At 34.8% G+C, this 15,597-nt stretch overlaps 1 protein-coding gene across 2 annotated transcripts in view; it reads right to left on the bottom strand.

Moving 5' to 3' along the window:
• Positions 1-14,904, bottom strand: part of LOC131684253 (furin-like protease 2) — a 590,883-nt gene extending 575,979 nt beyond the window's left edge. For both annotated transcript variants that reach the window (XM_058966945.1, XM_058966946.1), the window contains exon 1: positions 13,757-14,904. In XM_058966945.1, coding sequence (XP_058822928.1) covers positions 13,757-14,362 — 606 coding nt within the window. In that variant the 5' untranslated portion in view covers positions 14,363-14,904. The remainder of the gene's footprint in view (positions 1-13,756) is intronic.
• Between the last annotated feature and the right edge of the window lie 693 nt (positions 14,905-15,597).

Here is a 15,597-nt window from a genome sequence, read left to right as displayed (position 1 = left end):
TTCTTTTAGCGTCATCAATATATAGCGTGATTTAATTAAACATTCATTGGTCGTAACACATATCGGCATGGTCGGACCAAATAAACTTAGAATATCTGTGACCGACCTTTAACAGATAAAGATTGATCGATACGAGCTTCGTGCGAAGAAGTATCGTCTCTACGTACCCTCCAGGTAAGTGAAGATTAATGGCGTAGTCTACACAGAAAAAAATATTTTGTAATTTTAAGTTTATTTTCATGCACATATTTGGAGCATGAATATAAATGTAAAATTAAGTTCCACCACAAACACACACGACTTGTCGTGCTTTCTTCAACGAATTTAATTATAATTTTACACATGGATTGAAAATTACAGTTTCCTTAAACGGAAAACCAATGCGCTTCTTATGTTTTTTACTCGAATACTGCTGTAAAATGAATGACATGTAATATTACACGAATGAAAGTGTAAAATTGTATGTTGTTTGATGCTCCAATTGATTTTAACGTAATTTTCAATCAAATTTTTGATTCAATCGTTGTATGTTTACATTCGTATTGGTTTACATGTCGTTTAAATTTCATTATTTTTTGGTGTGTACTGCATGGGGCTTAATTGCGAAGATCTGCTGGCTCCTTCAAAAACTTTTTGCATCAGTCAGCAAATATATTCGAAGATGAGAAAATATCAGCCTTGTCCCAGGTTACTTTTATCGTCTTCTCCCAACAGTTATTCTGAAGTTAATTATTGTCATGAATATGCTTGTAATGTTTATAAACGACTATATGTATCGTTCTCGCTATCATATTTTGGTAATTACGAAAATTGTAATTTGATCTTAAGTAGAGGAAACCCGATCAGAAACACATAACAGAAATATTTCAAAACTATATCTCGCATTGCTACTTGTTATAAATTTTTGTTATTTTAACTACTAACGAGACCTAATTTATAACACAATATGTTACAAAAATTGTATTCTGTTATAATCTTGTTATTTCTTTCTGATCGGGAAGAGGGTTCACCAAAATCTTACGAAATCTTATCTAGAAGGAAGGGAGACGTCGAAAAGTTTTAAAAAGCCTTACAGAATCGGTTTATGATGTTCTTTTTTCGTGCAATTTTCAATTCCGATTACTTTCTTCTCGCTTTCAAAAAAACCTCTTGTTTCACATGACTTCCGAAAATTTTATGATAACCGAAAGTCGTCATCAAAATACCGATTTCACCATTTCAGTGTCTAACAACGTTTTCGATAGTCTAATTACTACAGTGAAGACCCGATTTTATCAGTCCCCGATTTTATCAGATCCCGATTTTGGCTACGATTTTATCAGCATTTTGACCCGATTTTGTCACCTCATATGAAAATTGATAGTTTGTAGTTTGATGGGCTCTACAAGCCAAGAGCATTTTTTTAAAGAAAGAAAAATATGTGTCCCGATTTTGTCAATGTTTCCGTTTTATCTGCCCATAATTCACCAAGGGTATGATAAAAATGGGCCTTCACTGTACCAGTGATGGCATTTCACCCTAGTGATGCACTAGCGCGCAAGTGTGATGCCTACACAGAGGATACAATATCACACACCACAGAAAAAAAACAGAAGAGTCAAACCACGTCAAGTGATCCTCGAAAAATCCACAAAATCACCGATTTTCATGAAAAATCTTTTTTTGTGTAGGGAACATGGAGTGTAACTTTTCGGATAAATATTTCGTTAAAACTTCTTTTTTTGGTTAAGTTATGGGCTTTCAAACTTTGAAAAATGATAAAATTGCATTTTTTTTAATTTGTTATTTCTCAAAAACTACTTTAGATAATTGATTGAAATTTTGCACACTTCTAGAATGATATCTATACTGTCATATGGATATATATTTATGAAATATTTTTTTTAGTAACAGCATTTTACATACATTTTTTAATAAACAATTTAATTTTTTTTTGTGTTCTCGGCGTTCAAAATTATCAAAAAATATGTCAACTGACGCGGGAAACGTTCACCTTCAATAATCTGTAAAGATATTTTTGTCCTTTTGTTCCAATCCAGAGATATGGTATTTTTTGTCACGCAAGGCGCGCTTTCAACGCGCTCCTTATGCGCCCAATGAGTCACGTGACGCATTCGCTCGAACAGACGCACGCTACGCTGCCGGCATTCTGGGACCGATAGCAGACGGTAATGGTATTGACGAATAAATAGAATGGTTAGATTATGGAATGAGGTGGTACACCATGTGTCATTTTTGTGGAGTTTATTGAATTACAAAGTTATAAAACAGTAGCATAATTTACGGGTTATTGTTTCTTTTTATCTCGTTACAATACTATCGAAGAAAGTATCAGCATATGAAAAAAATTTGCTTCGAATCTTTTTATGAGTTGTAGGTTGAAAAAAGTGATATTGCCTCGTGTGTTTGACAGCTACTGCCATACTTTGGCGCACACTAAATTTTTTTTCATGAGCATCATGATCCACTTGAGTGCAAAAATCGAAATCTATTGATTTGAAAGCATCTTTTGCCCATTCAAAAAGAATACGAGCATTAACTATATGATCCCCAGCAACACGTTGCATGCTTGCTTTGCGCGCTAACCTTTTGACGGTCCCTCCAACCCCATCGCATGCTCCCTTACCATGAGATGTTGCAAAAAAGTTCCATTCGGCTTCTATACCAAAATCTTTTTTGTGGTAAAATAAATTTTGAAAATTAAACTTATTCTTGTATTGCGATGCAGCTCCATCCGAGAAATAGTGAATTTTTTTGATATTCCTAGATCCAAATTTGCTTTTCAAATACTTCACAAGTCTTGTATTAAACAAATGTACTGACTGTGCATCATGAGTCAGTTTCTCCGATATAATTACAAAGCACAAGTGATTCTGTTTGCCGTCGACACAATAATAAACTACGTATGGGTGAATAGTTGCTTGACTATTTGACCAGTGATGGGCTTGGATTGCGTCTTGGACTTGGAACGTATAATTTTCCGCGAAATCCAACGTGACAACAAATTCGCCCTCACTCACAGAATTTTTTTTTTCAACAAGGTAGGTTGCTTGTGTTTTCGATAAAAAATCATGCTTCAACAAAGAAGCCAAATCATTCTTCAGTTCTTCCAAATATATCGCTGTTGATTGTGTCGATTGCACTATATCACATCTGTGAAAATGGGTTATTAACAAATAGAGTTTTCAAACTAAAATGTGCTTATTACCTGTCAGTAGTGATCCATTGGCTGAATGTAAGTTCTGTGACGTTGTTTTCAGTCAATTTTCGTTCCAATTTTTCGATAACAGCTGCAGAGCCAGGACATTTTTCGCAATTTCCCAAAAAACAATTGGACGTTGAGTGTTCGCATACTGATTGCCTTATGTATTCACTCACGGAGTCATTGAAGGTTACCTTGCATTTTTGGAATACTTGCTTCATTCCATATATTTTCAGTGCTACATTTTGATGTATCTTGCAAACGCAAACATTGTGCGTACTGTTTTTGTCAGCCAGAATGCATTCAGGTGGTCTAAGATCTTGAAATTTTGATAAGCTAATCGTTATATCAGAATATTCCATCTTAAAATGTTCGTGTAAATCCATCAAATTATATAATAAAAGTCGTTTTTGAGCCTTTATCCTTTTTCCATGTTTAATAATTGTTTTACAGTCTTTTATTCCCGGTAAAAGTCTGCTAGAAAAATCTGATAAGTAGAAATTTTGCACTTTTTCCACTGTTGAGTAGGGAATTCTTTTCCCGCGCTTCGCCGCAGGCACGGATGCAAACCCCTTTTCTTTTTTCAATTTTTTCGATATTCTTGCCATTCGTTTTGAAACAGAAAATGTTTCACACATTTCTTTTGTAGTCCAATTATCTGGAACTGTTGTCAAGATTTGAATTTTATCTTTGGCATTTTGTTTACCACGCAGGGCATTACTTATGTTTTCCACAAAACTTGTATCCAAACTGTTTCTTACTACTTGGCTATTTACTTCAATTTTTTTTACTGTTTTATTCATTTGAACAATTTCTGCAACAATTTCTCTTATAGTTCTATTACATAATTTTGAAAAACGTTTTTTGTTTATTTTCGGTTCACCAAGTTGTTGCAAAATATCATTAATTTTATCTAATTTTAAAGAATCGTCGATGCACTTGTTTTCATAATTCGAACCATTATCGGAATCGTCGCTTGAATCGGACGAAACTTCACATGATTCTCCTTTATCAGCACTATAAAAAGAAAGAAAAACAAGTTTTCTTTAACAAATACTGTTTGCTAGGACAAACATTTAATTTAACACGTCTATTTTTCGTTAAAAATGTGAGTAACGTTTAGATGCATTATTAAAGGTGAAAACAGAAAAAAATAACAGGATCTGGGTTTTTTCAACGAAATAAATAAATACAAAGTGTTAATTTAAATAATTATAAAAAAATCAAGTGGTTTTAAAATTGTAATAAATATGATACAAATTATATAATATAAAATCATAGTACACTTACTGTAAGTTTGAATGTTTTAAACTCGCAACACTTTCAATAACACAATCTTCTTCGTACATCTTCCGTCTACATGACTTACAAACGTATTTGCCAACGTACGGTTTAAACTTTTTATTCCACTTAGCAGTTATTAAGAATAAATTATAACGTACAAAGCTGTGAGATTTTCTTCCTAGTGGATTGCAGCATTTATTCGGCTGAACCATATTTGTGAAATTATCGAAACTCAAATTATCTCACAAAGTACAAAGGTGTTTTCCGTACTCAAGGTAGACTAACAATAGATATTTCAACGTGTTAAACAATATAACTGGCGAAGGTCTCAATGATAGAAGTTGCCACGTGCAAAACAATAGAAATGGCGTGGTGCTAAACCATACTTATACATATAAGATTTTATGGTCACCGCAACATATTTATTTCATGGACTTGTTGACTTTTCTCGGTGAAAATGAAAACTTCAAATTTTCCCATTACTACACGTAACGTTTCGGCTTACTGCTCTTCAGCCATCGTCGGACGCCTACAAACATTTATTTAGCATTAACGTTAACATCAATTTGTTCACAAAAAATTACAAAGCTAGCATTCACAAATTAAACACAATTTACAATTAACTCACATATGCGTGATATAAGTTTATGTGAGTTAATTGTAAATTGTGTTTAATTTGTGAATGCTAGCTTTGTAATTTTTTGTGAACAAATTGATGTTAACGTTAATGCTAAATAAATGTTTGTAGGCGTCCGACGATGGCTGAAGAGCAGTAAGCCGAAACGTTACGTGTAGTAATGGGAAAATTTGAAGTTTTCATTTTCACCGAGAAAAGTCAACAAGTCCATGAAAGAAAAAAATACATACTTATACATGTTTGAACACGTCCGAGGCATGAGACAAGGAGCTAAACGCTGTTCAAACTTACATGCCCGTTGGTCGCGTTCACGTGGGCTGCGGCCAATGAGTTGTCGTAGGCAGCATCGAATTGCGCGGCACATTGGAAAAGCGCGTCGCGTGTCAAAAAATTCTATATCTCTGGATTGGAACAAAAGGACAAAAATATCTTTACAGGTTATTGAAGGTGAACGTTTTCCGCGTCAGTTGACATATTTTTTGATAATTTTGAGCGCCGAGAACACAAAAAAAAATTAAATTGTTTATTAAAAATGTATGTAAAATGCTGTTCCTAAAAAAAAATATCTCATAAATATATATCCATATGACAGTATAGATATCATTCTAGAAGTGTGCAAAATTTCAATCAATTATGTAAAGTAGTTTCTGAGGAATAACAAATTAAAAAAATGCAATTTTATCGTTTTTCAAAGTTTGAAACCCCATAACTTAACCAAAAAAAGGAGTTTTAACGAAATACTTATCCCAAAAGTTACACTCCATGTTCCCTACACAAAAAAAGATTTTTCATGAAAATCGGTGATTTTGTGGATTTTTCGAGGACCACTTGACGTGGTTTGACTCAGAACGCTCTTTCTTTCGGAGCTGTATAGACCGATTTCAAGTGTGCGCTGGCGTTGGGGTAGTTGAGTGCGAGATAACCGTGCTCTCTTGCTCTTGATATTCTCTGTGGCGCGCTCAGATAAATTCACCACCGCGCGCGCCCCAGTGTTGCTGCGGTGTATTCACTGGCGTGTGATCTGGTTTGTTTTCGTCTGGCAAGCGGCAGAGCGATTGATTTGATTTGCACTGGTGGCTTATTTCAAGCTTATATGATTTTCTACTGAAGATTTGATGCAAGTTGCTTGGTAAAACTTACAAGCTTATAGAGTATTGTTACACTACCTGCAAAACTAAAAGTACTCGGTCCTCGGAGCAAGCTGGGAAAACTTTTTACGTATCATCGTATAGAGAGCTTTATAATGATCAGAGGCATCTGATATGCAAACTTAACTTAATCCTACAAGTTTAAAACGAAATTTTAGATTTCGTCCACATATTCAGTAAAATTAGGTATACGCTTGCGGCGATAATTAATTTACAGATAACATCACAATTGAGCGTACACCATTTGTTCATTTGTGTATTATTTTGCGTGAAAATCGTTTAAACAGCAGGTCAAAGTTTCAAGAGCATGGGAGGCGGAAAGGGGTTTCTGCGCGTTAATGAGCAAATGAATGGCTCAGTTTCGGGTTCAAGAAAACTAGTGTTCACGCCTATTTAAAATGAGCAAGAATCTCATGTTTCATAAAAGGGTGTTATAAAATGGGTCAGCAGGAACAAAGTTTATTATGATATACGTATTCTAGATTTTTGCGTCAGTTAATATTTTAGACCGTAATTATAATGCATGGAGGCATTGCACGTAATATCAACAGCAAAACAAAGTATTAGTTAGGTAGTATCTGTAGGAATCTCTGTCAATCTCTATGAAATTTTCGTATTTTCAAGTAACAAGTAAGGTGTTTCCTCAAATTTAAACAAGCGATTTTTGTGTGATAAATTATTCCTCAATATAACTTTCTTGGATGAGGTGTTTTATCAAAAAAGACTAGGAACTAGGAACTAGGAACAATGAAAAGTTCCAAATGCAATCTTGGAAATTTGCTAAAAAAATAGTTGAAAAAAAATTGCTTCGAATTTTTAGTTCCTTGCACGTATAGTTGAGCTAATGTATTTATAGTTGCATGTCCCATAGGAGCCGCATTTTTTTAAAAGCTTTATTATCACAAAAACTATTTAGTACATAGAATTCTGCTCAGTATATAATCAGTTTTCATAACCAATCTTGTACCCTTATACTCTACTATTAACTAATATATAATAATATCAAGAAATGCTTGAAATGTTTTTCAAAAAGAAACTTTTTGCTCCATCGAACTTCGCATATTTTATTGTGTAACTCGTTCAAATTTCCATTTCCGTAATTTCTCACACAGTATGCCATCGTTTCAACTGTCAACCACAATGCTGCTTTGTATTTAAAAGAATTCTCTGCTATACTTATCGATAATATAGTTCCTGTATCATCGATCATGATTTTCAAATTTTTTCGTATTGTGTTATTCAACCATTCCCATATCACCGACGAGGCAACGCATTCTTTTAAACGGTGTTTAATGGTACCTACAAACCACGGAATTCGCAGTAGGGCGAATCCAAACCTCTAATGCCATGTTTATACATTTTAGATTTGAGTGGAATAATATCTCTGAGTATCATGAAAGAAATCGATTTTCCTGGTGACGATAGAAAATTGCTATTGTTATTTTCCAATAATGTTTCCCACAGTCAATTTGGATTAGCGATTTGCTTTTTGGTGGTAATATTTTTTTATCATGTAAATGATCGTATATTTGTTTGCTTGTTTCTAATTTATCATTAATCTTACATTCTTCTACTATCTTTAACCATTCACGCGCATTTCTGATTATATTTGTATTGCTCTGTAATCTGTTGTGCCAACATGAATAAGTCTATATCTACTGTGGAATTCATTCGCGAAAAAACAATATTTTTTATAAAAAGCGATTTACATTTGTTTTCAATATCAACCAGAGCTAGGCCACCTTTTGGCACTGGGAGGTATAATTCTTGACGGTCAACTTTATAGAAATATCCCTTCCATAAACAATTCCCGCAAATTTTCCTTAGTGAAGCCATGTGTTTATTTTCTGGTGGAATGATTTGAGCTTTGTACCATAATTTTGAAAGGATGAATGTATTCAAGATCCATACCTTTTGAAATAGATTCAGTTTTCTGTATTGCTGGAAAATTAAATTTGTTTGGATAGTCTAAATAATTTCGGTATAATTTTGTTCGACTATTTTTTCATAATTTTGTTGAAATTTAACACCTAGTATTTTAATTTCGTCACTTTCCTTAATCAATTGTGGTCCAATTGAACAATTGTTTAATCTAAGAAAATAAGACTCTTTCAAGTTTAGTTTGATTTTTGAGTATAAACTGTAATAATTAATCAGTTCTAGTGTAACATTAAATTCATGATTATTTCTAAGGAAAACATTGATATCATCCGGGTATGCTTTAATTTTTATGAAGTGGTTCGATGTACAGTGTAAATAGGGCCATGCTCAACGGACAACCTTGGCGCACTGAGCAAGAAATTGCAAACGGAGATGTTAAAAAGCCGTTGTATAGAATTCTTGATGTTGCATTTTTGTATAGTTTATAAATACAGCTGATGAATAACTGCGGGAATTGAAATTTATTTAAAATTGTCACAAAAAATCATGATGCACCCTATCGAATGCCTTTTCCAGATCCAAACTAAGTACTGCTCCTTTGAATTTTCGGTGTTTGTTTGTTGTGATAATAACATATCGCAGTAGTCGCAAATTATTGATGCACGAACTGTCTGAAATACAAGCAGATTGTCCAAATCCAACTATCTTAGATAAAATCGATTGAAGACGATTTCATAAAATTTTTGTGATGATTTTTTAATCGGTATGTAACATACTGATTGGTCGTTTGTTCAATAAATCAAACCTTAGGTATTAACGTGATAATGCCAGAAGTGAACAATGCTGGTGGGTACTCCCCACTTATCAAATATCCATTAAATAAATTTAGCAATTCATTCTTGATTAAATCGAAGAAATTAAGATAGAATTCATAACTTATACCATCGGGCCCTGCAGAACTTTTTTTTGATGCTGATTTTATAGCAAGTTCTAGTTCATTCATCTCTATGGGTTTTATCAATGCATTTGCGTCTATTTCGTTTATTTTTTTGTTTATTACCTTCAGTAGTACTATGTCCCGTAACTTTTGATCCAGAGCCAAAAACCAAAGCTTTTTAAACTCTTTATAACGACAGCAAGCGACGCACGTAAGAAAAACTATGTCTTGATTTTTCGCGAAATGGCACACTTTTTAGTCGAAAAACGCTGAAAATGTGTTAAAAATTGCTTATTAAAAATTATGCAATGAAAAAATTAAATCCCACGTATGTCGCTGGCGAAAGTAATCTTGAACATACTATAAAAATTTTGGGCTGATCATAAATCATTTGTTCGAGATATACATAAGAGACGTGGCGAAAAATTTGAATATTTATTTATTGTTTTCTCGATTCATTTTTTGGAATATCATTTTCAAAATCCTAAAGCACATTTTAAACCAATAAATAAAAATTCAATGTTTTGAAAAATCTACAGTACTGTAACCCCTTAAGAGCACTGTACCGGACAAATAGAAGCGCTTCTAAACTGGCGCGTCATTATTTTTAATAACAATGTGAATCCTCGTGAAATTTATCTGGTTTTATATGGATGCTATAAACGTATGCGTTAGAAACAATTATTTTATTGTGGTCGGAATTTAATTTACTCCGTACGTATACATGATTCTTTAGTTAAACTTGAGCTTGTAAGTAGTGGGCTTAAAATGATCTGCACTTTTCTTCAAGATTATAAAACTAGCATGAGCACTAATCATATGTTTTACCTGCGATTACAGATACAGCAGACCCAAGAAATAATCATCTAGCTGTATTTTTAGAAATAAGCCAGTTTAACACGTGTAAAGCAAATGAAGGGTCAAATCATATAACAAGTACTTTTTGGACCCACTGTAAGTAAACCATAAATAAAAATAGGTTCAATCCTCGACCAAGCAAGATTCTTAGTTTCAATGGGATTGTCGCACTAACCCTTCAATTATCATGTATGATAATAATCGAAAACGCGTGTAATACCAGGATATTACTTGTAATGGACCACTTTACTTGTTGGCGTCGCCAAATTCGCAATTAAAATAAGTAAAATACTTCAAGTTTCCCAGGGTAGTGTAACAACACTCTACAAACTCGTAAGCTTTACCAAGCAACTTGTATCAAATCTTCAGTAGAAAATCATATAAACTTGAAATAAGACACCAGTGCAAATCAAATCAATCGCTCTGCCGCTTGCCAGACGAAAATAAACCAGATCACACGCCAGTGAATACACCGCAGCGACAATGGGGCGCGCGCGGTGGTGAAATTATCTGAGCGCGCCACAGAGAATCTCAAGAGCTCTTTTCCACACTCTAGATCGTTCCAGTGTTGGGTGTATGAAAATTTACCTCTGATATCAGCATGCGCTCACACATATCAAATACGGTGGTGTATATGAACGAAAGAGAAGCGCTCTCGTTTCCCTTGGCAGAGTGTGGGGAGCAATTTCAATTTCTCTTTACTGCACAGAGGATAGGGACATCACTGCACTGTACTACCTTGCAAACGACTTTCATTTCAATTTCGGTTTCTAACTTTTTATGGCAACCGAAAGTAGTAATCCTTCATTCCAAAATGGCTTCAAGCATTCGTTTTCGTCATCTACTTACTTCTCCTTTTCAAATGACACCCACTATCTCACGGGTCTTAATGATTTTATGATAACCGGAAGTCACCACCTTGGATTTTGTAATGGCTTCAATCATAAATTTTCGCCCCCTTTCAAATGACTCCCAAATTGCTAATGATTTTCAGCTAAAAGTCAAGCCTCCATTACTCCATGTGGTTTGCCAGCTTTCAAGAGTCCTTTGCAATATAAATTTAGCAGGAATTTTTACTTTTTGTTCAAAATAAATAACTTGGCCTTACAATATGTTTAGGAAAGTTTTTGTACGTTGCAAAGCTCTTCTTTTCGTTTAAACTGTAGCTAGAGTGGTTCTAATTTTGGCAACTGTCTTCAATAAAGTTGTAGAACTAATTTTCAACAAATTTGCTGAAGATACGCAAGCTCTATTCTTCATACTTTGTCCGAGAAATCCAACTTCTAAAAAAACGGTTTTAAGTGTATAACTTTTGTAATTTTAATTTTACACTAAAGTAATCTTTGGAAAACTTTAAAATTATTTTGGGGTGCGCAATTAGTTAAACAAATTATATCAAGCTATTTTCGTTTTAAAGTAATGAGAACTTCTACATAAAAAAATAAAATTTTATTAAAAAGTTGTTTATTTTTAGTAAAAAGTATATGCAACTTATTGAAGAAAAAACGCTTTTAATCCACCTAACTCTTATCGCTTTCTTCAGGTATTATATCGATTGAGAACATTTAGAACTCGATGCTTTGCGATGTTTTTGATAACATATATTACATGGGATAGTGGCAGGACTCAGAGAATCGCTCAAATTAGCATAGGACAATATCAGTGCAAGAAATCTCAAAGGTTAAACCAATTTAATGGAAAAGCGGAAAAATGGCCCATAAAATAGAAAAACAAACGAATTATAGCTAATGATCCGTTACTAACATATATAAATTCTTCATTCAATGCATTGTGGAAAACTAAGTCAAAAAATTCGAAAAACAAACTTTCGAAAGGATTTGAAGTTCATACTCAATAGCGTTTACTCAAATTCCCAACGCGGCTGAGAAACAAGCACTGAAATTTCAGCTCTTGATATCTCGCTACCTCTGAAGTGCATGCGTGCATAGTTCAAACTTTACTTCGATCGCCTTTTTCTAAAAATGACTTCCCAGATCTATCTTTGATCTGAATTATTATCCCTAATCCTAATGCCAAAGAATAAATAAAAAACTCTCGAAACCCGTTAGGGAAAATTATTATCATTACTGGAATTTTTTTTTCACGAATCTTTTCGATAACCTTCCGTCACTTCTATTAAAAATTTCAAATACTTTATAATTTACACAATTTTATTAGGAACAGTTGTTTAAAAAGCTTTTGTAATGTAGTGTAGGAAAAGCTAAAAATTTATGAATTTTCTCTATCTGCCACATATAAACCTTTAGGTATACCAATTAATTTAGGATACCCTCTTAACATAAGCTATCGCACGAATAGGAATAGGGAATAGGTTCACCGAATTTTGGAAGAAGTCGATAAAATAACCCCTGGAGTTCGATGCAATTGAAAGAAAATATCCTCGGAAAATGAGATGTACCTATTACTGTGAATAATAAATACAGTAAAGACCCGTTTTTATGATCTCCATGGTGTGTTTTAGGCTGACAAAATGGGGAAATTGACTAAATCGCGAAAAAAAATTCTTCATAATAAACTGAAGCTTTGATTTTTTTTATTTTTGCATATTTGCATCTATAAGATAAGGAAAACATGGTCAAGAAAGGATTTACTAAAATTAAGCCTTGTTTGTCTGGAAGAGCTCATCAAACATATTTTCGTATGAGGCTGATCAAATCGGGTCTTCAATGTATTATAATAGATAGGCAGTATTCGAAGAAGATTCTTGTAGACGAGTGTAGAACGACTTTGTGTCTACTTACTTGGAGTCAGCTGCGTAGTAAGAAATTCGGTTTGGTGGGGATTTGGTGAAAATCTAACTTACTGTCCAAATGGCATAATTACGAAACCGCCATCTTTGAAGTTTTAAAATTATGGAGAATCAGTTTTTCAAAAAAATGTAACAGAGTTCCTGTGTGTAGCGAATTAGTTGAGACTTTCCTTTAAAGCAACTTTATTGTAGGCATGAGTACTATGTATATGGAGTATATCAGTTATAAAATGATATTCACGAAGTGTTTCTTAATCTTGTTTTTTCTAAAATAACTTTCAATTGGGAGCTTCAGAAACTCAAGCTTTGGGTAAAATGTAAATTTTATCGTTTATAAACAATAGAAGAGATTTATCATAAACAGTAAAATCATAATAATCTAATTTAAAATTAAATAAAAATAGCTTACAGTGTGTTTATACCTTGAACACATGTAGCCTTCATGTCTTCAACAAAGTGGTTTGTAATAGCACTCCTCAAAATTTTGCTGAAGACATTAAGTCTGGAACTAAACTTGTTTGAAGAGTAAATTCGCCATAAATACTTATACAATTATACTGGGAATCGTTGCTTATATGTAGTTGAAAAAATTATATATTTTTTTTGATTGCTACAATCAGTAATATTGGTGATCCAATAGCAAAATTTCAAAGCCCAACATTTTCAAAAATGTTAATTTTTTCCCCACTCTTTGCATTTATAAATGGTTGCAGAAAATCAGCTGTAAAAATTCAACCATTTAATTTCTAAATCATAAATTAGAACTACATTGGCATGAAGTCTTAACCCTTTGCCAGGGTTGGAAAATGGGCCGCCTTTGATTACGATATCATCATCAATTTGATCGCTGCGTTCAAACCAATACCAAATGAAAAAGCGTTATGTAATATGGCTGGCATTGCATGAATTCCTCCATTGCATCGTATCCTGGCACCGACAATAATACTGAGAAAGACCTGAACTGGCCATACCGGCTGAGGCCACCGCCTCTATCGTGCACGAAAATAATAAATTCGTACCCATTAAATTAATATCTTACCTGTCCGAAATTGGTGAAGCCATATTTATCAGCGATAACAGCAGCGATGCCCGATCCGCCGGGGATGTAGACAGCGAACTCGTTCAGATAGATCGGAACCCGCTGATTCCGGCTGCCGCCGCTGTTGGGTCGCCTTCCAGCACCGCCGCTGTTTTGACTACTTGCACTATTAATTATGGCGTCGGTGCTAACATTATAATTATTGGACACATTATCATCATTATTTGCATTAACATAATCAACATCATTGGTCGAAATTAAATTTGCTAATGATATCAACGCGAGCGGGGCGGTGGTTCCGTTTTGGCTGGCAGGCTCGGTGAGTGCACCGTAGCTAGGAATCGGTGGCAGGATCGCACAGAGCAGCACTAGAAGCGGTAGCAGAGTCATCCCGGATGCGCTACGGTAGTAGCCACACCAACCGTGTCGCCGCTGGCTTTTCGTAGCACTGTTGGTGTACTGACTTGAGATCACGGGACCTCGAAGCCCCCGAAGGTGGTCCCGGGCCACCGGGGCGGGATACTGCGTGTGGCATCGGCTTCGACACTGTTGCTTTTGTCGCTGAACTTCCGCTGGCTGCTCGGAAGCGGATTCACTAGCGACCATATTAACTGGTCACTTTACTGCAGCTGCCCTCGGCGGTCGTTGAAATGTTGGTGGCGGCGCCGAAGACAACGGTGGTAGTGCGAAACCTGTTCCGTTAGCCGCTATCGCGCTCATAAACTTCGGTTGTATTTAATCACCAGCAGCCCCAAACGGGAAATGAACTCCCCCAACAATACGATCCCCCGCGGAAACTAACCACACTTTAATTTATTTTGCTAGCCCTCCGGTGCCCGATAATACTGCTCTAGAATCAATTACACTCTTACTAGCGAATCGCGATAAATTAATTGCTTAAATTTTCAAACGACCCGAGTTGCCCGAGCGGCATCGCGATGTCCGGTCCGTTGCTGCTGCTGGGCTGGCTTTGGGATACTTCAACCGACTATTCGTAGGCTGATCTGTTGCTATGATTACGAATTCGGTGCACGCAAAATACCGTACACGTGCGTGTACGTGTTTGTCTAAACTTGGACGGGGGTGGTAAGATGACACTACCAGTTGCGTGGTAGAAGCTCACAGCCCGTGATTACAAGACAGGTGACCTGGAAGAAAAATGAATAGAAAGAAAATAAATAGATTAGTGTGACTTGTTTCAGACTTGCTTTTTGGATCGTTTGTCTGCATCATTGTATGGCAGCTATGTGCCAACTGAGAGAACAGAAAAATAATTTACAACCACATAGTTATTTTTCTACAGCCCAAAATTAAATATGAGTGGCACTGACTTTCTTTAACTGATTGAATTATTGCTTAGTTTTGATACTAATAAATAAACTCAAATAAATGTATTTCAGCAATTAATTTAAAATAACGACGAGTGTTCTAAAAGCATAATTTGACAGGATACGAACATGAACAAAACATGTTTTCAAGGTTTATACCCAAATACTCAAATCCCGTAAACGTGAAAAATGTGTTCCGAAATGTGGCAACACTATGAACTCTGAGAAAATAATTTTCGTTCGCTCCGTATATAAAAATCAGAAATTCTATTTAGCTTTTCTCAGGCAACAAACAGCGGAAAATAGTATTCAATACCTGACATTACTCAATAACTCGACAAAAGACTAAGTGTTGTTTTTTTTCTTCTTTAAAATTTTTCAAAGACTCTATATAACACGAAAAATTGATGGATTGTTTGTACGAAATAATTTAACCAGTTTTGTTTCAATTCTTCCTAATAATCGAGGTTTCAACTAAACCTGACTCTTAAAGTTTCATATTTTGTTTGCAGT

The sequence above is a fragment of the Topomyia yanbarensis genome, chromosome 2 (genome assembly GCF_030247195.1).
Source record: "Topomyia yanbarensis strain Yona2022 chromosome 2, ASM3024719v1, whole genome shotgun sequence".
In the NCBI taxonomy this organism is placed as follows: Eukaryota; Metazoa; Arthropoda; class Insecta; order Diptera; family Culicidae; genus Topomyia; species Topomyia yanbarensis.
This window is presented reverse-complemented; position numbering and strand designations above follow the sequence as displayed.